Below are 25,305 nucleotides of genomic sequence, written 5' to 3' on the forward strand. Positions count from 1 at the left end.
ATGTCTGATACAAAAAACAAAACCAGCAAGCTTAAATAGCAATAACAATTGAGAAAAAATAGAACCCACAAAAAATGTGAAAGACATTCTTGGTAATTTGATTTAGCTGCCGTCTTGAAACCTGTCGGCCATCCTGATCTTCCACATGATTCTCCAACTTCATCTAAACTGCAGTTCTTTGAGGCTCCATTTACAAAACCTTTCAACTGAAATCACATCATTTTTATGTTTTCATGTTTCCATCTTTTTGCTTCACTATATACTGAATATCAATACCAATGTTATTTAGCACTTTTCCACCAGGAAATGTTTTCATTGTTTTGGAGCTGAATAAATAAAACTCAGGTAAAAACCTGAAGCATTGGATTTTTTTTTTTTTTAGAGAGTTTGCATACCGGCAGCACGGTGGTGTTGTGGTCAGCGCTCTAGTCTCACAGCAGGACAGTCCCTCATTTGAGTCTGGTTGGAGCCTTTTCTGTGTTGAGTTTGCATGATCCCCCTGTGTGGACTTTACCCCACAGTCCAACAACATCCGCCTGAGGTTAAACGGTCACTCATTATTCTCAGTGAATGTCAGTGCGTTTGGGTAGAAAGATCTTGTAGATCCTCCCAATTCCTCATATTTCCCACAAATGCTGTGTAATCTATTATAATCTTGACACCACTTTTGGAAAATTACTGAAAATTACAGAACATTTCAGTAACTTCTCTGCCTCTGCAGGCGGCTTGTCACAACCTCTGCTCACACTGCGACTGGACGACACTTTACTCTCATTTTTAACACGAGGCTCACCTCAGTCGTAGCTCACCTGCATTCACACGACAACGTTTCAAGTGAAAACACCTCATTTCAGCATTTTTGTTTGAGAAAGGTTCTGAATGTACACCTCAACGTTTTGAAAATGATGTCCATTTACACGGAAACAGCAGAAACGCCGATAACCATGTAGCTCGCATGTTGGACTGTGGCGTTGGTGCTCAATAGCAGCGTTTCCCCATTGCCAATGTTTTCGTAAACACTGGGAGCCGTAATAAAGAGTTGTGTTTTCAGTGTTGTCGTGTAAACAGAAATCCAAAATGTAACCAAAGTTTGGTGTTTTTACAAATCATTACATAAACAAGGTGTTAGCTCAGTGTAAAATTATTTCGGCGTTGATGATCATGTAGATTTGACTCTGGTTCGAGAGGCCAGCCTCATGTGACACAGTGAAATGTTCAATATCAGGGCGTTTGTGTAAGAAGAAAAAGTTACGTTAGCGTCAGGTTGTTTTAAAAATACCAACAAAGGGTAGTTTTGTGGTGTGAACTGGAGGTAGTGCGGGTAAAACTTGCCACTGTGTGCCTGAAGAGAGCGTCCTCGAACAGGAAGAGCTCGGCGTCGCTCTCCCACTCGTCCTCCGAGCCGTCCCAGTACCGCCTGCGCTGACCCGACGACTGCGAGCGCGTCACTACTTTGGCCGACGACACTGTATTATCCTTGGGCTCCGGGGGCAAGTCTCTCGGAGTGGGCTGAACAGCGTCCGCCGTCTTCTCGTCTTTAACCTCCTCGACGGCGGCCGGCGGCGCGGCCCCCTGCTCTTCGTCGTTATCGTCATCCTCAAACAACGAGGATTCAAAGTGGAGCAAGCCGTTAGCGAAGGGGCTGTTGCTGTCCAGGGAGAAGGCCGGGCTCGGCGGGCCTGAGAAACAGCCCTCGGTCTTTTTCTCCGGCGCCACGGGATCGCAGCTAGCGGCCGCCCCCGCCGCGGCGTTTCTACTTCCCGTTTGGACGTCGGGTTGCTTCTGTCCAGACGAGGAGCCGCCGTTGGAGTAGTCGGCCCAGGAGTCCCTCTCCACCGCCTTCCCCCTCTCCTTCTTGTGCGCGCCCCAGTCCCAGCCGCCCTCCGGCTCCATCACCGGCAGCACCAGGTCGGGCTGGCTGACCATGGTGGTGAGGTGCTGCAGCCTCCGGAGGGGGCTGTAGGCCGAGGACGACGGGGCGGACGGCGGCGAGGAGGCGCGGTCCCGCTGGGCGAACCCGTACACCGACGCATGCTTGAGGGAGGAGGCGGCGGCGGACATGGTCAGGCCCGTCCTGTGATCATGCCGTCTGGGTGGGCAGGACTGGGCGGAGGGGTCACGGCCCGGGGTCAAAGGGCAGCTGAACTGTTGAGTCTCCCTGCCGCGGCCTGTGTAAGGTCCACTCATGCTGGCATGATTCCCCCCTGAAACAGGACAAAGATGGAACATCAGAAGAGGAAACAATCATTCGTGCGATTATTCAAACACTTCATGTGTCAAATCTCTATTATCTAACATCAGATGATGTTTCTCCCTCTAATCTGCGCGTCAGTAAACCAAACACCAGAGCAATGCAGCAGCCTGGATAAAGTTCCCCTCGGCGGCTGGGATCCGGTTATTTGTGAAAGTGGCGGCTCAGAATGAACCATCCTCAGACAGCACAGCCTGCCTCCTCATCCTGTCTCAATGAAAAATAAAAACGTAAACACTCACAGGCGACGAGCGGATCGACCTAATGTGACATTTTCCTTATAATAGGAAGAGGTTCTGCGCAAACGCCGCAGCCGATCTGTGAAAAAACCCTTTGAGGAATGTTATCGCGATACGATGGAAATGACATCAAGCGGGATAAGGTCAGTCCTTAAACCCGCACGCGCGCGCGCGAGCGCGCGGGCACACACACACCGTCAATACAGCCACAAAACAGCGCGTCATGTAGAAATCAAGCCCACGTTTGAACGCACCGGCGCCGCCGCGGCCGCGGACGGGAGATAAAATGGACCCGGCTGCGCGCGCGCGCACGTGTGCATGACTGCGCGAGCGTGTGTCTGTATAGGTGTGTGCAGCTGCATGTGTGTATGTGTGTATGTGTGTGTAAGTCCGTCCGAGGTTCAATGGTTTGCACAAGACAGAACGCACAGGCGGCTCGGAGCGTGCAACGACGACGACCCACAACAAGTTCACACACACACACACACAGTGACACACACACACACACACACACGAACACACAGGCTTCCCTCCCGACAGATGCAGGCTATGTGCATCAAACAACAAAATCACGGGGAAAACAGCGGATGACACGGGATCCGTGGCGGGAATCTTACCATTCCGGTGTCAGCCACCGCTCCCGTCCGCCTCCCGCCGCTCATTCCGCCGTCTAAATGTGCCAATTTCCAATTTTTTGAAAGCGGATGAGGAGAGTCCCGGCGGCAATACTACTAGGCCTGGATCCTGTGAAACGTACTCACTCTCTCACCCCCTCCCTCCTCACTCCTCCTCCTCCTCCTCCTCCTCCTCCTCTCTACATGCGCTAAAAGCCTGCCTGGTCCAGTCCCGCGGCCCCTGGAAGAAACATCCTCCACCCCCCCCTCCCTGTTCTCCCCCCACCCCCCGCCTGCTTTATGATAACTACAACTTTATAACCCCCCCAGCCGTCCCTGATCTGTGGATGTGGGGCTGTTTCCTGGCCGCGGACTCTGCCTGCACCCCCCGCTTTGAAAGTCGGCTCTGTGCTCCGTGCGCGCTGCCAGGCGTCACCGCCGCCTCCCTCCCTCCCCAGCCGGTCCACAGCGTGGAGCACCGAGGGGGCCGCAGGTCCGTCCCCAGCACTGGAAAAGAAATAAATAAAAAAAAATCTGAGCTGACAATCACACACACAAAAATAAAGCATCACACGTAACCACCTCAAAAAACCGGCCCCGCCCCTTTTTCTTAATTACGAGCATCAATTATTAACCTGAAAGCGGGCTGCGACTGTCACGCGCCACACATGTCCAACTTGTGCCAAACTGGCATCACCTCCGGCCGCGGAGACGCTCACGTGAGGCAAGACGAAAAGACAGAGAAACGGAGTGATCAGAGTGAGAGTGAGAGTGAGAGTGATCAGTCTGAGGAGCAGCGAGATGCTTCACACCCGGAAAAACACTCCGGCTTCCTTCTCCCTGAGACGAGCTGCTGTGTTCAGTCTGTGGCTCGCACACCCGGTCCCCTTCAAAATGGAGTCCTCCAGCCTTCAGAGGAGGGGGAGAAGAAGAAGGAGAGGAGAAAAAAAAAACAGGCCACAAAGTGTTAATATATGTACGATATAAAGTTCATCCAGCCACGGAGAGACGGAGGCACAGAGCGCGTCTCTGCTGGGAAAGCTTCTGCTTTCTGACATTTACATTTCCTCCCGTGTCTCCAAAGTCACTGTCTTATGGACGTTTCTGAAAACGACATGGGGGGAGGCAGGGTGGGGGAGACACCGAGGCTCGCTGCGTGTGTGCCAAACACACGTCCGGCCGCCCAAATAATAACATAATAATAATAATAACGCAACGTTAGAATGGCAGGCTCTGGCAGCGCTGTGCTTCGAGCACATTAAAGGTGCTTAAAAAGCCTGGATCTGCTGTGTGTGTGTGTGCTTGTGTGTGTGTGTGCTTGTGTGTGTGCGTTTGTGAGAGGGCTGCGAGGATTCCTGATCCACAGGACGGGGACATGGGTGGGAATAACCTCCAGACTGGGGCAAACGAGGACGATCATGGCAAAATAAAAAGGGTGTCAGGTATAAAAACACCGGTGGCGACGAGGCGTTTCTGCCCCGGAGCCGCTGAGCAGAGCCGAGCTGCGGGGACTGGGAGGATTCATGGAGTGAAGTGAAGCTCGGTCCGGTCATTGCTGCTCATTCTGGAGCAGAGCAGCGGCCGTGGCTCGCTGCTTCTCACGTCTCCTCCAGACGCTCAGAGCGCAGAGCCGCCGTCTCTCTGGGGAGGGCTTCTGAGAGGGGGGGGCGCTCAGAGAGAAGACGGGACAGGAGGAAGGAAAGAGGAGAAAAGAACGGCCGCAGGGCGACAGAGACAGGCGGGCAGGCGGACGGACAGGACGGGGCCTGCTGCGGGATCATGGCGCGGCGCTCAACAGCGCCGCACGTCGGCAGCGCCGCGAATCCCGCAGATTAAACGCGGCGCCGCCGTCGTTCGGTGCGTTTTCTGACCCCGCACGGCCGTACCGGCGGTAAACACATCTAGACTGAGCCTCGGAGACCATGCACGGTCTGAGATGTGTTTCATTTTCTTCACTTCTGCTCCAAACTCTACTTCAGTTCTCTGGAGCAACTCTGTCCTCATAGATTCATAGACACTGATTTATGGTTGTTTATCTGAGACAATTCCACACCTGCAGCATCTTTTAAAGAGATCCAGTTCTGGTTTCCAAAGAGACATTTGGTCTGACTGTCAGGTTCTTTCTGTCTTTCTTTTCTTGAACAAAACGCATTATTCAGATCGATATGACAACAATGACAAACAAATGGCAGGAAAACAATCAGAAAAACAATAAAATGACAAGTTTTCATGAACCGTAGGCACTTTGGGTTTTTTTTAGGTCCTGATTAAGGCATATCATAGAGTAGAATGATAGAATAAAATCAGTCAAAATCAACACACACACACACACACACACACACACACACACACACACACACACACACACACACACACACACACACACACTGATTACTGACTGATTATAGACACCTGTGATGCTAATTAGTGGACACATCTTGGATTAACTTATCCCTTTGCTCACATCATTTTCAGTCTTTTACCATTATTTTTGTCCAGGCCTGTTTCATGAGTTTATTTTTTTTAAATAATTCTGTTGAAGCATGGTTGAAAAGCAATGCCTGACTTTCATTTGTTAAATTTCATAGAATTTGTATTTATTACTACTTAGTAATAAAAACTAATGACTTTCTACTAGAAACACAAAAACACAAACACAGAAACACAAAATGCAATGAAACAATAGCTTTGTCGTCAACTCTATCAATCTGGAATGTTACAAATTGCTGTTTTGTTTCATAAAATTCAACTTTAACCAAATATATCATCCAGATTTTTTTTTATTTCATTAAGTGTTCAGTGGCTTCATAAAGACATAACTAAAAACTATCTATTGGCTAACTGAATGGGTAAACAAAGTTGTGCTTAGACATTGTGGAATTGCTCTGCTTCATGGGGATCACCTCACACACACACACACACACACACACACACACACACACACACACACACACACACACACACACACACACACACACACACACACACAGAGGCAGATTCACGCTCCAATACCACCCTGGAGAGAAATCCCACCCAAAACCAAAGACACTTCAGTGGATTCCAGGAGATCCTTCCCTCCACCAGACAGGAAGTGGAGAGCTTTCACCTCCCCTGACCTGCCCTGGTCCTGCTGGAAGGCCCAGCAGAGCCCTCTCTCGCCCCCTGCTGGTGAACTCTTGCAAGGCCTCCAAAGAGCGTCATGATCAGCGATCACAGGCTCCACGCGCTGCACTGCGCACACTGCCTCCTGAAGATTATCATTCTGATAGTACAGAGTGTAATCCATTACCATGTTACTTTGAATAACAGACAGCACTGTCACTGGAAAGTATGAAGTTTACAGAATGTGAGGAAATGAGTCCTTTCGAACTGGATTTCGGGTAAAGTGTCGTGCAAAAATCAGGGCATCGGACATTACTAGAATATGTGCCTTTGGACAATTTAACCTGCAAATTAAATGATAAAAGATTATGTGTTTCACAAAATGTGGGTCCATTTAATGTGTATGGACGTTATGGTATAGAGCTGCTGTGTAAACCTCCAGGAGAGCTCTCAAAGTGTATTTGTTACTATGTTTCTGTCCCACCTGTTTAAACTGAGCTGGATTGTTCTGTTTTGTGTTTTGGTTTTGAAAACCAAAAATCTATTAAAGAGATTTTAGGGGGAAAAAACATAGTGTTGTATTCATTATGTTGTTTTGAAATTTGATTTGGTTTTTTATTATTTTTTTATTACAACTATTCTACTGTTGTTTTGCATGCTTGAGGAGCTTCTATTCTATTCTATTCTATTCTATTCTATTCTATTCTATTGTTAAATACATTGTAAAGTGAGTGAGTAACTAAATAAGTAAATCACCAGTTAGTAAATTGTTTTCTCTCTTTTCACAGATTAAAAACACTGTACGTCACAATCAGACACGATAAAGAACAATACAACATGAAACACTGAGGAGTTAATTAAAAGTTCCTTATGTATGGAATTGTCTTCAGATGCTTCTTAAAGGTGCCTTAAGGAGTTTGCACGTTTTATGCGAAACAGCGCCCCCTGCAGGCCTTGGACGTAATGCAGCTTAGTGAAAAACTCGTCCCTGTGGCTCGCATGCACGGAAGAGGGGGACTCCGTCTTCGCTCGTTTAGAAGCGCTCAAGTAAGATTTAAGTTTCTTTTACCTGGTGGAGTCTGTGTGGAGTTGTGGCAGTGCTAGAAGCCAGTCTTTTCTTACTTTCTGGAAGCTCCTGCTCAGTTGTTGCTCACTAAGCATCTGGCGGAGTAATGGCGGACAAAATGAAACTTAATGAGCAGGAGCGCATTCCTTTCAAATTCTCCCCAAAAAAATGGTGGTGCCGGACCGGCACTGCAACTTTCAAGTGACAAGTAGAGGTACTTGTAATGAATATGTCAGGGCACATTGTATACATCATTAAAAATGTGTAACATATTTATGGTGGAAAATAAGTATTTTTAATAATAATGCATTGGTTTTATATAGCGCTTTTCAGGACACTCAAAGACGCTTTACATTGCATTATTCATTCACACCATACTGGGTGTAAGCTACTGCTGTAGCCACAGCTGCCCTGGGGCAGACTGACGGAAGCGAGGCTGCCAATCTGCGCCATCGGCCCCTCCGACCACCACCAACCATTCACTCTCACAACTTTCATACTAGGCAAGGTGGGTGAAGTATCTTGCCCAAGGACACAACGACAGTTTTACGCCTGCAGGAGCGGGGATCGAACCGCCAACCTTCCGGTTATAAGACGACCTGCTCTACCAACTGAGCTACTGTCGCCCCTGTTGTAAAACTCCTTAAAGGTGCTGTAGGCAGGATTCGGCATCTCCGCCATGGCAATTTGACCCATTGAAGATGGCGATTGGATTGGACAGGATTGTTTCCTCTGTTTTCTCTGACATCACGCCCTTACACAAGTTAAGCCCCTCCCTCAAGAACGTGCGACGAACGCCCCTCGACCAATCACGGTTAGAGACTCAGGGGCTCTTCTGATTGGTCAAAGATACCTGGAGCTGTCGAGATTCCTTTTCAGCTCAGAACAGAGACAGATGGAAACGCTGCACCCTCGCGGTAGTGCAATTATGCTACACTCCTAAAGGATTATCAATGGATGCTCTAACATTTAATCCAAGGAAAACACAGAAAAATTAGCATTGACTAGCAAAATCCTGCCTACAGCACCTTTAATGCACCTTTAAAGATTGGAAAACAGTTCAACAGTCTTTGTGCCTAAATTGTTTTTTTTTCTTCCCAGCAGTTTTAAAACCAATGTGTGGGACTAACTGGCCCTTCTGACCGGTGGACATCAGAGCTCCAGAAGAGGAATGTAATACAGACTGATACAATAATTAGCCAGTTGCTTTGAAAGAACAATCTGGATGTTGTCAGCATTGCAATAAGAAATGGTATTGGAATAATTTGATCAGGAAGGGAAATGTACAGCAAGAAGAGAATGGGACCCAGAACAGGTCCCTGGGGAACCCCACAGGGCAGAGCTGAGCTGTGAGTGAGTCTAATTAACTGATTCAAGTGGCTTTAGTGAGAAGAAAGTATTACAATATGGTAGAAACATGTGATTTTGGTTTATATTTTAGGGGAAGATGCCTTCAAACAGCCACCCAGAAGCGGTCATCACACCTGGCCTTTCGATGAAACAAATAAATCAGCAAATCATGACGAGGAGTTACAGCTCCTAAACAGTTGATTTAGGTTACCAGCATGCAGACAGAAATGTACAGTTCTCATTAAGGTACTGGGATTTCATCACGCGGTCCAAAATCATGCTGTTTGATGACTGTTATTGTGAATGTGTGTGTCGATCTGGTGACGTGTCCACGGTAACGCCGGGGTCCGTTCCACTGACCCCTGACTCTTAGTGAGATGAGGCTGGGATAGAAGATCGATGTCGACTCATTCCTCTTCAATGACTTCCACATTTGAGGGTTTGTTCACCTATTTCTCCCCCGTTTATCAGTGGAGCGGCAGACTTTGGTCTGTTGACTCGTGTGCTAATTACAGCCTCAGTATGTAGGCTATCGGGTGAACAATGAACGGTGCGGCCGTCTCACAGCCATAAGACAACAGAGAGGTTTTCAATCTGCATTGGGTCTTTCTGTGTGGAGTTTGCATGTTCTCTCAGTGCTCGTGTGTGTTTTCTTAGGGTAAAGTGATATTTTCTCACAGGACAGAGGCATCCTGGTTACTATGTCAGATAACAGTATTAAGTTAATCTGTGAAAGCGCTCACGGTGTTCTCAGTACCAGCTGCCTCAGACAGTCAGTCTGTCTTCAGGTGCCAAACACCTCACATGTTCTCCATTGAGCCAGAAACAAAACCTTTGTAGGAACCATCTGGATCCACAAGGAGGCAGCAGCACAGCGCACAATGAGAGGTGAAGGTCTGGCGCTCCTGAATCCCTGCTGTTCACTCACATTCACTCTTCTCTCAAGTTTTAGTATAAACAAGTGAAAGTGAATGTCAGTGGAATGATTAAACTAATGAGTCTCTTCCGGGAGACACCTGCACTGTTACTTAACAGTCTTTAAAACAGCTTGTAGTTAAATGAAATCTCTACTTTTCTCCCTAATCTGAGTGAAACATGATGTCTGCTAAAGACTGGGCTAGTTCTGACGAGAACTGTACATAAACAATATATGAGCTTATTGCCGAAGACACGTTTGTCCACATAGCGCGTGAATGTGATGAACAATGTGAGGCTCTGTGAGTAAGCTGTGAGAAGATGAGTAAATTTCATTCACCATTTCATCATTTAGGACGTGCAAAGTTCTCCCAGCAGCTCACTGCTGAGGGCTGATAGTAAGGCCTTCTCCACATTTTCCTGGTTCCTAACGGAGCAAGTATACGCTCGGGTTTCAACCTCTACTGGATCTGAGCTGCTCTCCTCAGTCAGACCTTGAATTCTCTCACTGCAGGGATGATTCAGACGATTCGGGCTGATGCTGCCGTCCCCGAAGGGAGGCAGGTCTCACCATGTGATGAATAGTAATGTGTATATTAGTCAACTGTCTGTCGCCCAAGAGAGCGAGAAAGAGATCCGGAGGCCCACACTCATTTTCCGGAAATGTGTGTGTGTGTGTGTGTGTGTGTGTGTGTGTGTGTGTGTGTGTCTTCCTGTTGTTTTAGATTCCTCTTTTCTCCCCCACTGCTGCCAATCCACGACCTCTGACCCACACTGAACCCAGCTGTCAGCTGTCCTGGCCTGCATAGGACACATCTCTCCCTCTCTCTCTCTCTCCCTTTCTCTCTCTCTCTCTCTCTCTCTCTCTCTCTCTCTCTCTCTCTCTCTCTCTCTCTCTCTCTCTCTCTCTCTCTATCATTTGTCCCGGTGGTCATTTGCGTAACTGTGATTCTCCAGTGACTGAAGACGCGTTTCTCAGTTGACTCCCGTCATTATCAGACCCCAGAAACGGCTGCAGACGGCGGCTGCAGACGGCGGCTGCTCGTCGCTGCGGTTCCTTTGGCACACACTGTTATCCAAACAGACGTTCACTTAGTAGCTGCTGCATTATCTGGAAGAACAAATGTGATCCAGATAAACGTCTTTATCACAAACCCAGCGTTTACAGCGGTGATAATGTCCAGTTCTGCATGAGATGATCAGAGCCTGAATGTTTGGACTGCGTTTGATTGCCCTGCATTACACCGAGAGGCGTCCCTCATATATTGGCCGATCCATTAACTTGCATTAAAGGTTCAGACGTGGAGCGTCTCAGGTGCTGTAAAGTGTCTTATTCAAGGAAAACCCCGTGACCACTAATCCCGCCGGAGTGTGGATCTGCTCTAATCTGTGTGAAAAACACGTTAAGACATCAGTTTCACTCAACATGGGTTTCTTAAGCTGGAGATGCAAGGACCGGGAATTGAACCGTGGGCCTCTCACGACCCAGCCATGCATGCAGCCACTGAGCGAGGTCCACTCTGCACGCCGCTGCTCTAAACTTATACACATACCTTCCAGCCAGTGTCAGATACAATAAGCCTCAGCCTGCCCTGACCCTCAGCAGTGGTTTTCAAACCTCTTTAATAAAGTTGCATCCCTGAAAGATGTTTTTTTTTCTCCTCACTGGGGGAGGAGTGGTGTGGAGATACTTGAAGAAGCTTCGACTCAGATAATACAGGTATGGATTCTGCTTTTTTTACCGACAGATATAATGAATGCAACGTTTGAAACTTCTGTAAAACATTTTCCACCTTTGATCCAGACTGATGTGAGTGGACCCTCTGCAGAATGAGGACATGCCGCTGGAGTAGAAGACACTTTTCCAGGGAATCAGACCAAAACTGAGCCCCTGGAGCCGAGTCACTGCGGACCAACGTCCCCAGATGTTGCCCTGAAAGGTCACCCTGACTTTCCATCATGGGATCGTCAGTGGCGTGGCGCGGCGTGGCGCGGCGTGGCGCGGCGTGGCGCGGCGTGGAGCGCCTCTCCTGCTGGAAGCGCTGCCTGGAGGTGACGGATGGCCCTTTGCTCCGGCGTTTCCCCACGGCCCGGCCGGCTCTCACCGCTGATAGATGGACCACATAAAGCAGAGACGCTGCTGGCCGCCGTCTGACTGGACAAACCGACACGCCGGGAGGCCGATGCTGTGAGCCGTACAGTAACTTCTGATTAAAGGTTTACAGTAAAGGATGAGGTCTTGACTGTTCGGCTCCTATTTGACGCTCCTTCATTAAAAAAGTGTTTTAACTGTAATGTTGTGTTGTTTTCAGAGGTGTGACTCAAAGAACCAACCAGGACGGCTCGTCTGGCGTCTGCTATTGCAGAAGCTCCAACCCATACATGCTCAGAGGGGAGAGAGACTCCTCAGGAAAACCTGGAGAAGTCCCGAGCTGCTGCTGCTGCTGCCAGCTCGCCACTGGTTGAGATGTTTTGAAATCTTACACTAAATATCCTCTCTACGCTCATCAAAACTCATTACCTCTTCTCATATACATAATCCTCATTAATCCTACTTGTACTCTGAACAATGTGTGAAAAAACCTCTTTGAAATGAGAGTCCGCTCCTCTCCAGCTTTGGCGCCTCCAGACAAAAATATCTCAGGAGACCATTAAAAAATGTCAAATTCAATTATGCCTTTCTCTCTTTTTTGAGGACACCACACACACACATGCATGGACATAGACACACACACACACACACGCATCACATACTCGTGTAAAAAGTGAATGAAAGGAAGAGGAAGTCCCGAGGGCTTTGAAAGCGTGATTGGGAGAAAGCTCTTGTGCTGCGGAGAAAGGAGAAGGTGAATAACGGGCCCTGGTAGCCGGCAGCCCGCACAAAGTGGAGTGGAGAGCTCTATTCTCCCTGCCAGAGAGGGAGACCCCTCACGGGGGGTGGGTGAGGGCCCAGAGGGCCCTCTGCAGACCGGGTCCTGCGCTTAATGAGAAATTCCTGGGGATTTAGAGGGGCGCAGAGGTCTTCATTTTCTCACTGCGCCCACGGGCCCCCGGTGGCCGTGTGGTGAGGGGATTCTCTTTCAGGCCCGAAACGTCCCCAGAGGAAGGGAGAATTCCCCCATTCAGCGGGAGCGGGCCCTGCCTGCCTGCTGGATTATGCAGATGAGACGCGGGTTGCGGGATCGCAACCTGCTACCTTCTGCACACTGCAAAAAATGTCAACAAGTCATTTGAGGCTGCACCTGCCCTCCTCGCAGGCGGCGGCCCATCCACTAATTAAGATGCTGCACACTGAAGAAAACAGCGGACAATGAGACGTCCACACAGTCCTGAGAAAAACAACATCCACTTTCACCTCCAAATATCAGCGCCGGCTCCCACTGCAGCCTCTCCTGTAAACCTCCATTAAAAGGATTTTATCAGATGGTTGTAATGGACTGGACCAGTGTGGACCTCATAAAGTGAAAATAGACATAAATAAATAAATACAAGCTGAGCTGCACAAAACATGAACCCGTTCAGACTTTTGCATCCATTTTAATTATTCACAGATCTGCTGCTTGGCAGCCATTGTTGCCGTCCGTCTACTGAGCATGTGCAGAAGAGACGTTTTCACCGCCGTGGTGTAAACAGATACACAAACCGCACCCAAAAGTTTCACATTTTCACTTGAAACCGCTGTAAAGAAGGCCTTTGATGCCGTGTTTTAAATAAAATCTAAAAATCTGGAGCTTATCAGCGTCATTGTCCCTGCTGGCCGCTGCGCCGCGGCTGCAGGGGAGCAGAGGCCGGGCTCGCCTTCGCGGGAGTTAATTCTCCAAGTGTCTAATTGGAAGAAAGAGAGGGGCGTTGAGGGGCTGCCGGGACGCAGCTGCCCCTGTCAGAGCCTCTCCGGCCCGGGGCCCCCCGGCTGAGGCGCTATTACAGCCGGCCCCTCGGCCCCGGAGGGCCGGGGCGCCGGACATTGTGTCGGGAGAGCTCTTGCTGAGGTGAGACTCGACCTCGACACAAACAAACCCCGGTCGGCCGCTTGACGGCTTCGCAGGTACAGAGACGGCGTCCTCGCTCCTCGGGACGCCGCCATTCATCAGAGCACTCACAACGCCGGCGTCTCGCGAACAATAACATCCACTTACAGTCCTCCGACCTCGACTGACCCCGTGTGGCTGTCAGTGTGTGTGTGTGTGTGTGTGTGTGTGTGTGTGTGCACCTGCAGATTAGTTCGTGAGTTATTCAGTAAACCAAGCAAAGAAAAACCAAATGAAGCACAGATTTTAACAAGCTTCCGGCTTTTTAAAATGACTCTTATTTTGAAAAGTCGCCTCGAACAGCATCTCCTGACATTTTGCAGGAGTTATTCAGGCGGCTCAGTTTTTGTTTCTGTCGGCCTGATTGGGACAAGCAAAATATTTATGAGCGGCTCATTATTCAAACATTGGTTCTGATTCCGTCTGATTTTCCTGGCATGCCGAACTCGGCGTTAGCTAATGAGTTCTGGGAAGAGCTACAGGATGTCCTTTGTGCCCAGTTATTAGATTAGTAGTTAAACTTATGAACGCACATCTAATAGTGGACAGATGAACGAGTGTGTGAGGGAGAGAGGAAGGTTGACGGTTAATCCTGAACACTGAAGGTTCATCTGTGTCCTGAAGGTCTTATGAACGCACTTTTAATGTACAGTTTTTGATTTTATCTTACATTTTTCACAGGATTCATGTATCCTACCATCCTGTTACAGCTCACTGTTCTATAACATGACTTCAGAATGTTCAAAACATGCCCTCAAAATGATTACGAGATCCATGGGTTTAAAAGTAGACGTTACTTTCTGGACACATTCAGTCATATATTCTGTGGAAATTCAACTTTTTCTAATACAACACTGTCTGATTGCAGCTGTTCTTGTGTGACGAGTGATTTATTCACTGAAGTCAGCTGAACGTTAATGAGTCAGCGGGAGGAAAATGCTCCAAATTCTTAAAAAGAAAGATATTTTAGAGCTAGCATTGAGAACAAGCAGCATCAGCAGCTCCCATTACAAGATACTCATGTCTCGCTGCTGTTCCCTGGGACTCGAGGGCCGAGTCGGGTCCCGCTTACGCCACATTTAAAACGAAAAAGCTTTGACAACAATGGCGAGAACCTGGCTGTTCGTACGGACAGATCACCAAGTTTGATTGTCATTTTTGGGGACAACAATTGTGCTAAGTTGTTCAAAGTTTTGCATTTGCGTTTCAGAAACGGCCTCAGTTTGGAAGAGTCTGGGCCCGAAAACAGTTTAACGAAACAGTCCCTTAGAAAGGCAGCTCAACACCTGTTCATTTAAGGTTACAAGTTTTTCATTACGAGCTCTTTGAAACTTCAAATGGAACTTTATTATTCAATCAACAGAAACAATCAAAGACAAGACAACCACGCTGTGGCGCTTCGTGCTGAACGGCGAGCAGAGCTGACGGCTGCAGCGCTGCAGCCTGCTTGGCTCGCAGCCGGACCGGGCCGGTCAGCGGCGTCTGGGAGCCAAACGGCCTCGTCCTGAGAACCGAAGCGCAGCCAGAGGACTTTGGCAGGAGCGGCGATCCCCACTCGGCTCTCCCAGCGTGAGTCCGGGCTCCCCGCGGGCGCCCGGCCGCCGCAGGACGCCTGCGGATCGTTACGTGTCCTCTGGTGGAAAAAAAACAAAAAACCTCAACGGCTCTGCACAGAATTATGTGAATTTCACAACATCTGGCCGATGTTTGGAGTGAGTCTCAACGCTTGGAACAAAACAAGTGAATCATAAAAAGTGTCATCACAAGAAACTGAACCAGTTTCAGGAGAGAAATGGAAAAACAAAAGTGGAATTGCACATCTTAAATGACGAAAACGGAAAGATGAAGAGGATTTCTCTCAAAATACGCATTACAAAACATCACATCATTTATAGGAATCCCACTTCTGTCCAGGCGCCAAACCGACATCCCTGTCAACAAACGGCCTGGAGATGCCGGAGGCCCAAACTGAGCACAAACAAGAGGAGCGAGCTGGAGGAGTTCTGCTTTCCCCCTCGGGCCAAAACTTCAACATCCGAGAGCCGCTTGTTCGCTATTTAGCGGGAGTGTAAAGAAGTCGCGGTTGCGGGAGAAATGTCCGGCTAATTGGTTTGTTAAGATGAGAGAGGGTGTGAGGGGAGCGACGGGGACAGAAATTTCCCTTTTCTTTTCTTTCCAGACAGGTTAAATGTGCAGTTAGGCCCGGACAATGGAGCCGTCCTTTCACATGCAAAGATGAGGTATATGGAGCGAGCCGGGTTTTTGTGGCCGGTGTACAACTTCGATTGAGAGGCAGCAAAGCGGAACGTTATCCCCTCCCCTCCATCCCTCCCGCTCTGCACCGCCCTCCCTCCATCCCTCTGCTTCTGAGCCCGTCTCAGCCAAACATCACAGCAGCACCATGCCTTCCTCATATAGTGCCTACTGAAATATGGAAAATACAAAAAGAGATCTAGAAGTATGACACACACCGAGGTATTCAGCTAAAAATGTTCTTCAATAGCTTTCAGGATCCAGAAGCAACATGATGTCGTGAGAAGTGAGCATGATAAGCTGAAAATACCAACAACTTCTCATTTTTAACTTAAGTATTCACATTTACTACATCCGACCATAAAGTCACTAAGTTTTCTTGAGCCAAACCCGAGGCCCGCGGGACAAACCCGGGCCCAAAAGGAGCTCCGATCCGGCCCAACGAACCACCAGGGAAACTGTAAACATTTCAAGGAAAAAAATAGCTTGTTTTGAAACATTTCCTTCAGAGTCGCAGACACACTGTGTTCAACATTGCTATCCGTATAGCATCAAAACCATGCTGTCACTACGAGTTAGCAAAAAACATCCACAATGCAACTGGAACAGGAGACGCTCTGAGGAGACTTTACTGTATTTTGCGCCAGAAAGTATCATCACAGTTTGCTTCATATTGAACTTGTAGTAATATTCCATATCGTTTGGTTTAGTGAAAAAATTGATTTTTTTTTTTTTTTTTTTACCTAAACTCAGCACCACAACAAAGAAAAACACTTTGGAGTTTAAATTTAAAGGTAATTATGGCTTTAGTTTGCACACTCAAGATGAAATTTTGTTGTTTGTGGCTCTGAACTAAAACGCTTTTGACACCTCTGTTTTATAACTTGTACCTGAAACAGGAGGTTTGCTGACTTGATCATTTATTTGATGTTATTGTATCAATCAATCAGCGTACGCGGCACTACGCTCAACACTCAACACATTAACTAGGATGTGGATGGATGTCAGATATTGTTTCTAATAGAAATACCTATTTCCATCACCTGGACATGAGTCACAGAAAGACTGCTGACATTTTTAAGTTGTTGACAACGAGCACAGATATATTTTTCCACCTCAAGAGGTTTCTACCAATCCTGTTTTCCTCCTCAGAAAGCTGCAGTTGTGCTGCAAACAGAGAGTCAATGAGAATCAATTTAAGAGCATTAAGAAAGGGAAAACTCATGCATGCTCACGATGGACATGTTACCTCCCCAGAAAGAAACCTGGGTATATTTCCTCTGTTAATCTGCTTCCAATAAATTCCTTTATGGCAATTTAACAATGTTACATGGTTTTTGATGAGTAGAAATGTCCTTTCAGTCGGGATGGAGAGAAAAACAGCACCAGGGGCTGGTAGAGGAGTGGTGTATGAGTGTGTGTGTGTGTGTGTGTGTGTGTGTGTGGAGGGGGGCGTCTGTCATACAAAAGCTGAAGCCGTGAAATGGTGCTTGTAAAGGGCCGGCGCTGGCCGGCTCATTGAGTTGTCAATCGGCCCGGCAGGTCCCCCGTATGATGAGACCTGTCAGAGGGAGGGCGGGAGGGGAGGGGATGACCTAATGCTCACCGGCCCCCTCCCTTTCCTCCCCTCAGCGCTCTGAGTGACACTCCCCCCCCCAAACCCCCGTGGCGCCGAGGCAGCAGCCTGACCGGGCCAATCCGGGCTGGACGCCGGACCGCCGCACCGCGAGGAGGACAAAGCGGCGGGAGACACTCGAGAGAAACGTGGAGGAGGAAGAAAGGAAAAAGCATCAACACTTCATAGAGAAGGAGCAGAAAGGTGGCTGAACGCTGCTCCATCCTGGGCCGGTTAGCAAATAATCACATCCTTATAGAAGAGAGAGGAGCGAGGAGCGAGAGCGTCACTGACAGAAACAAAACTGAAGAAAATCTGAGTTGTTGTTGAAAACTAAGGAGTGGAGGAGAGCTTCTCCATGACATCTCCAGCTTTCTGTTGGAAACGTACACTTCTCCTTCGCGATTGTTGGAGAGCAAATATCCAAATGCTTTGAAATTTCTGGGAAGACAAGTGCTTGAACAGGAAGTCATCCGATTCACCACATCAGCCTCCTTCTGCAAAAGTCTTTTAACATCCTACTGGTTTTCCAGCATGTTCATCGGGTTACAAGCGTTGCCGACCGCTTTGTTGGTAGCTGCTGTCAGTCGCCAGGCCTCATGAGGACCTCAGTGTGTGGAGTTTGCATGTTGTCCCTGTGATCATGTGGTTCCAGCACTGACTGTAGGAGTTGGCCCATGGACCAGTATCAGTTCCACCACCCTGACCTGGATAAAGTCAGATAAGCACTGACTATAAACACTTGTTTTGTTCCACGAAATTCACCAACTGCATCTTGGGAAAGTGTTTTTTGCTCACTTCATTTGCAGGTTTGGAGGCGGCTGAGGGGGCAGGTGGCCACATGAACAGCGTCACCCTCTGGCCTCTGCTCCTCCGTCGCCCACTTCCACCGATCAACGCCGCCGCATTGTCTGCAGCGCCGCACCAGACGCATTGTCTCCTCTGACGACTTGACATCTCAGTCTGTCACGCAGACGCACACACACACACACACACAGGGACATAATAACACACACAGCGGTCACAGCCTGACAGGCTCCTTTTCAAAGCCTACGTGTCAATCTGATCTGACAGCCGCGATAAAGACTTCCAGACTGAACGCAGGAATTCAGCGTCAGATTGGAAACAGCGAGACGGAATCTTGGCTTTAACTTTCTTTTCCTGTTTTAATTCTGCGCTCCGTTCAATCCTACCCTCTAACGATGGATTAATACTCTTGGTAATGAAGACGCGTGCCTGCACCGCACCGTATGCTTCTGTCTGTTTGGATGTAAATCCCATCATTTGTTTGAAATGTAAAATTCATCCTTTCCATTTGGGATTCAAAGCTGGCTGAGGAGAGGTGATGGAGAGAGAGAGAGAGAGAGAGAGAGAGAGAGAGAGAGAGAGAGAGAGAGAGAGAGAGAGAGAGAGAGCGGAAGGATGATTTGCATGGCGGCAGGATACAGTTTTTACTGTGAAGTGCAAAGCCAACAGGAAGCAGGCGACTCCCTTCATGCTGTTATTAGTCTGAAACCTGCAGAAGCTTCACAGATATACGAGTATATTAAATTTATTTAGAAAATCTATCCATGCTGCTCCTCATCACCCTCATTGAACTACCCGTGGCTTCATTCACACTCGGAGTGAGCGGCGTTTGGACGACAGCGCCATGCGAAACCACTTCGCTCCTGCTGCAAAACGCTTCTTGTAACTGGCGCTTTCAAACGGAGCGTCTGTATTTTGGGAGCGTCAGAGGTGGGCGGTTTGTCCCCGCTTGGCTCGGCTCGGTTTGGCACGGCCGGAGGAGCCCGCCCCCCCCCCCCCCCCCCCCCCCCCCCCCTTCCCGCCGAGGCCGGCCTTGTTTGTTTGGACAGCAGGCAGTAATGTGGCGAGCGGCAGCCCGGGAGACTGACGAAGAATGTGACTGAAGGTCTCATCTGGCCTCATCAGACGGCGAGCGCCGTCTCTTCTGCCGAGGAGGAAAAACCCCAGAAGCCCTCAGTCCGGAGCGGAGAGCCGGACCCGCCACACCGCAGCCTGAGGGCCACTAAATGATCCTCCGAAGGGCTAAAAGAGTCCCGCCGCCCGCACGGCGGCTTTGATACCGATACACACAACAAACTGGCCAAACACCCGCAGAGTCAGAGCTGAGACAAACACTCCCGGCGTGCACGTTTCAAGGCTGCTCGCCACATAAAAAAAAAAAACTATCACTTTCTGAAGATATTCACAGACTCAGAGGTCGGTTTGATCCGTCTTGAATCGCAAAATCCACAAACAGCCTAACATCTTGTTGACAAGGCATTAAATACCGCTGGGCGCGCTCGCCGTGCACGCCTCAAATGTGTTGGATTATGAGCTGGTTTACTGTAAACCTCGTCCGTCTTCTGTTATCTGCTGAAGCTAAAAGATGATAACAGAATATCTGTGTGCGAACGTACGGACGTCTCGCCACGACTGAGTGGCTGTTCATGTGTTCACTGGGACACGGATAAATTCATGTTTTGTGAAGCGGGAGGGGGGGGAGTCCGCCGCCCCGGCTGCCGTTACGTGTCATCTCGACCCCGTTTCTGCGTCTCTGCTTCATTAGCGTCTCCTGGAGGAGATCACGGCAGGCGGCGTGAAGACTGACCCGGAGCTGCGTGGTCAGTCCACCAGTCGCCGCCGGAGCCTCCCGGTCGCCGGGCCAATCGCCAGGCTGTCTCTCTCTCCACATGCCGAGGCAAAGTGACGACACGTGAAGCGTGACGGGAGGACGACCGGACTCACCGGCTCAGCTGTGGAGTCATCATCTTGACAAAATCAGCTTATATTGGTGTAAAAGTCATATATAGTTGGTTTTATTCACATGAAATGTACAAATGGTTGAAACTAAACTGTTTTCTTTGCTTTCCTTCACTGCTGATGACTCGGTTTAGCTGTTTTTATGTCTACATTGGCTCCTGGGCCGCCATGTTCACCACTCTGTCATTCCAGTGAGCTGCACAGAAGAAAGAACTTCCCTAACTGGAGCTGAAGTTTAAACTGAAACGCTCCCTCCTGGATATTTTCCTCTCATAGACTCCAAATGTCCCATGCAGTGGCTTGTGGGGGTTTTGACCTTATTAGTGGCTGCAGTTGGTGTTTGGACGGAGAGACTTTGAGGCTCCAGTTGTTTCGCCTCCGTCTGCATGTACGACGGCGCTGCCGGTTTGTTTTAATTAACCTCCCGCCGGGAGCCTCTCTGCTCCCTGCTCTCCGGCGGCGGAGAGGGGCTCTCCTCGGGTCACCGTCGGGAAACACAGACGCCGGCGAGGCGCGGTCGTCGTCCGTCACGCACCCGCCGCCGTTCGGTGAATTCCGCCTCCCCGGCTCCAGAATCAAAGCCAGGGCTGCGTGAGCGGCCGCTCCGGGGTGGGTCTGGTTCCCCGCAGGCGCCGGGACTCCCGGGGAAACCCTTATCTGCCCGATCCCGGAACACAGGTGACTCGGCCGCGACATGTTTGACTTCCCGAGGGCGCGTCAACAGGGCGCCGCGGCCGGCTCTTTTCATTCCACCGCCGGAGCTGTTGACTTTGTTATTTGCTTGTTTGCCAAACAAAGCATCCAGAGAGTTTCCCATGGAGGTCTGGCCGGTCTGCCGGTCGGGATCTGGGCAGATGTTCGCCGGAGAAACTCGTTTAAATTTGAGTTAAGTTCAAGATGTGATTTGGATTTCTCCTGTGTGGTCCGTGGTTTCCTCACAGGTCGGGTTAAAAGGGCAAAACCTCTTATCTGAGTCAATAATACGTCTTTATCAGCAGGGATGAATGAATTTTAAACGACAGGTTTCCAAGTTCTCAGAGACAAAGTAGAAACCTTGTTTGATTCCAGACTGTGGGCCTTCACTGTTCTTCCTGGCGTAGATTTTTCTTGACTCTGGAAAAGTCATGCTTGTTTGCTTAAATAGTGAAATCTCTTCTCTTCTCTTCTGTTGTGTAAAATACAACTTTCTGACAGGCTTCCACAACAAAAGGTTGATTAACTGTTGGATTTATTGATCTTAAATCAATGATATCTGGAGTTCTGGCACAAAATTTGACAACACAAAGAATTCATGTCAGGATTCATCTTAATTATTCAACATGGCGATTCGTTCACGTGTTTTTCTGACGCCCGTGTGTGTTTAATGTGGATAAAAATAGTTGTGTGTGGTTCTTCCCACAGAGCAAGAGCTTCAGATGTGTTTCTGTCTGTTTCTGCGATCACAGCCGGCTGTTGTTCAAAGTGCAAAAAAGACAATAAAAAGCGGATTTTAATTATGGTGGGAGGCGGCGGGATGAGCCTGTCTTACAGCCATGTGTTCTCTCTATTCTCTCTTTCTTTAGTTTAACCAGGGAGGATCAGAAGTGTCTGTTTATGAACTCCCGCCTTTGTGCCAATGAGAGCGATTTTTTTTTTTAGTGGTACTGAGAAAACCAACATTCACACATTCACAGAGGAAAAAGGAGAAGATAAACACGAGGAGGAGGAGGAGGAGGAGGAGGAAGACGGCAGCTCTTCCGGGCTGATAATTACATATTTCTCTGATGAATGGTGGAAAGCAGGTGATGACAGTCTGATTCTCCTTCTTTGTTTTTGCTCGACATTCTTCCTGGTCTTTCCGTGCGCTCCACATGCTCTCAGAGACTCCCATGACCTTAAAGGGACAATTTACCAGTAACTCTCTCAAACCGGCGCAGCTTTCACAGCTCATAAATAACACTTTGGACAGTCTGCGGCCCGGGCGGTGCTTCGCTGTAACTTCCTCTGTCTGTCCGGAGTGTTTAATTACCGTCAGACTGTCAGGAGCTCTGTTTGGGTTCTCATCTCTCTCCTGGGTTGAAATTAGAAAAAGATTCAATCTATATAAGTCACATTTATCAAAACAGCCTCCTGGCAGGTTGTTCACTGATTAACAATGTGAACAACACTGTGACGACTTGATTAAAGTCAGCGACGTATTTATAGTTTCTCATTACTTTTGACTCACCTGAAAACACTTCAAGCACCTTCCATAAGTTCAACTGAATCAATAAGAGAATTTCACATCTATCATGTAAAAATGTGACCTGGCCTCTGAAGGTGCCTTTCTCTCTGGCGCTCATGCAGACTTTGACCTTCTCGCTTCAGCACACCTGATTCAAATGAAGCCCTGCAGCAGCCTGGTAACCAGCCGCCATTTGAATCAGGTGCAGTGGAGCAGAGAAGCTCACAAAACACCAGAGCTCACCTGTTTCAGAGCATCGGAGCTGGGAGGCGGCGCCGAGAGAAGCACTGATCTCCCACCGAACAACCAACCGACCGAACAACCAACCAACCAACCAACCAACCAACCAAACAAACAACCAATCATCCATTCAGCCAGAAGCAACAACAACCTCCTGACTATCCAACCGACCAGTTGGCCAGAAGAGGTTTTTGAGTTTTTGACCACATAATCAGATCGGGATGTTTAGAATCAGGACCAATGAAAACATAAACTCTCAACATCGAATACATGTGAAAAAAAGTATTTCTGATTTAAAGAAGACTTGATTAGTCCTAAAAGGTCAGATTTCATCTGAAAATGTCTTTATTTTGCTGAATTACTCAGATCCAGCTGCAGTTTGTTTGTACTCTCATGAAAATCAAGCAGCTTTCTTTGCTGGTTGCAGTTGTATTTATGTAATTTTGTCTGTTTTTTTCAAAATATTTTGGGTTAAAACTATTGTAAAATCTGTTTTCACACAACATTTATGCACATTTCTGTATTATTTTCTGCTTTTTCTAATGTCCCACTTACCCGTCTTAGATATTAAACTTAAACTATTTATTTTTCCTTTGGATAGTGAAAAGTTCTCTCTTGTCGTGTTGGTTGTCCTCTTGTTTTTCGATGCTGCTGGCTTTAAGATCAAACCCTCACAGAGCTGCATGCGCGTTTATAGGCTCTCGTAATGGAGATAAAAGCCGGGTCGTGTTGTAAATCAGAAGACACGAAGCTCTGGCTTGTTGGATTTGTTCAGTCACTTGATGCTGTTTGTTGTGTTTGCTCCCACGCTGTAAAGTTCACACATGAAACACGTTTCATGCCTTCACTGTGTGGTAAAACCCTGCAGAATGGTATTTTTTAATTCAGTTACTGGAGAGAAGCACGGCCGTGCAGAGCCTCGACCCGTCTCAGCTCACTTTACTGTTTTTATCAAATATATCTACAAGTTTTCACTGTGAACAAACAGAAATGAAACTCAGTCAACGAGTCTCCCCACAAATCGCTGCTGTTTCTCGGAACCGGCAGCGATCATTTATTGTTTGCTGTGCGGAGTGTAAATAACTATCAGGATCATTTGCATTTGGAGACACGGCGTCGCTTTTCTGGTCTACCGGGCGGGGATTTATTGAAAGTGTAGATTTTACGGTGAAACTGTGAGAACTCTGAATGCACCGCGGTGAAACCCGCCGCCACAATAAGTCTGAAAACCATCTGACTTATCCCGAAACTCAGCGAGACCCCCAGATCTTATCTGCCCGGCACGCACATGTGGCCATTTCAGCGGTTATTAGAGGCAATTACAGTCTAATCTCCAGCAGGAATCAAGATTGCATTTTGTTTGTATTTCCAACGTGCTTTTGCTTAGAAAGCTTGATTTATTTCAAACCAGGTGAAATGTTTATGAGTTCTGCTCTCCTCCAATTTGCGCACGAGTTTTCCGATGGGAGGCTGGAGCTCCATCGCAGGGTTAAAGGAGAGAAAGAGAGAAAGACGGGCCCTCAAATATAAAATAAAGTTCTTCCTGTCGAACATGGGTCTTTGTCTGTTTCAATGCTTATGATACAATCGTTAAATCATCACAGCTTTAGTGAGTTTATCATCATGCTTTGATTAATTCAAAAATCCTAAAAATCAAGAGTTTTGCATTTATCTGAGTGAAAACAACAAAACTCCAGGAGCTTTATTGCATTTGTTTGTATATTTGAATGATGGGACTGCCTCACTCTTCCCCTCTCATTTCATATTTCATGCTTGAATGCTTAAAGTTAAAATCACCTGAAGAAAAATTAGAAATAATAATGAATACTGTCATCAATTTAGGTGCTGAGGAGGTTATTTCACTGCTGTTTTCACTGTTATCTGTTGTAACGACTCTTCATTTTCTCTGGAGAGTCTCTCTAAAAAGTGCATATAAATAATGGTATTACCAATGATAATTCACCTTCCCTTTAAAAGAAGTTTCTTTCATGCGAATGAACCTCTATTTTCTTAAAGCTTCTTTCTCATTATGTTGTTTCTTTAAGCTGAAACACAGTTAAAAACACCCAAACAACATAAACCTTCTCCTGGCCTAATTATCCCAAGTTTTCACATGAAAATCTCAAAAAAAAAAAAAAAAAATTGTCGGGTACGTAAAGCACTCCTTGTATCATTGTATATGTGTGTGTGTGTGTGTGTGTGTGTGTGTGTGTGTGTGTGTGTGTGTGTGTGTGTGTGTGTGTGTGTGTGTGCGCTTTGAGCTTTACAGTAGGAAGTATTTAAAAGTTAAGGGGCCCAAATTGCCGCCCGGGCCCAGTGGGTCATTAGCCGCCTTCTGAGGAGGAGAAAGTGTAGGGTGGAGGGCGAGAGAGAGAGAGAGAGAGAGAGAGAGAGAGAGAGAGAGAGAGAGAGAGAGAGAGAGAGAGAGAGAGAGAGAGAGCGAGGAGAGAGAGATCTGACTGTAACTTTGACGCACGCTCGGCTTAATGACGTCCAATCAGTCACATCCTCGGGGCTCCGTGCTCGCCGATTACAGGCCTGCGATAATGGTTCACATCAGCTGAGGAACGGCTCCGCAGGAAGCCCAGATGACCGCGGTCTGGCTTCTGACTGGAGAACACGGCTGCTTTAACAGGTTGTTCTAAAGCAGCTCTGTGGATGAT

At 48.0% G+C, this 25,305-nt stretch overlaps 1 protein-coding gene across 1 annotated transcript in view; it reads right to left on the reverse strand.

Annotated features, from left to right (window-relative positions):
- nsd1b (nuclear receptor binding SET domain protein 1b) overlaps positions 1–20,895 on the reverse strand; it is a 41,304-nt gene extending 20,409 nt beyond the window's left edge. The window contains exons 1-2 of the mRNA XM_030101419.1: positions 20,685–20,895; positions 1,333–2,204 (exon numbers count right to left, since the gene is read on the reverse strand). Of these exons, the coding sequence (XP_029957279.1) occupies positions 1,333–2,204; positions 20,685–20,895 (1,083 nt within the window). The remainder of the gene's footprint in view (positions 1–1,332; positions 2,205–20,684) is intronic.
- Positions 20,896–25,305: the final 4,410 nt, after the last annotated feature.

This window comes from Salarias fasciatus, chromosome 10 (assembly GCF_902148845.1).
Source record: "Salarias fasciatus chromosome 10, fSalaFa1.1, whole genome shotgun sequence".
Classification (NCBI taxonomy): Eukaryota; Metazoa; Chordata; class Actinopteri; order Blenniiformes; family Blenniidae; genus Salarias; species Salarias fasciatus.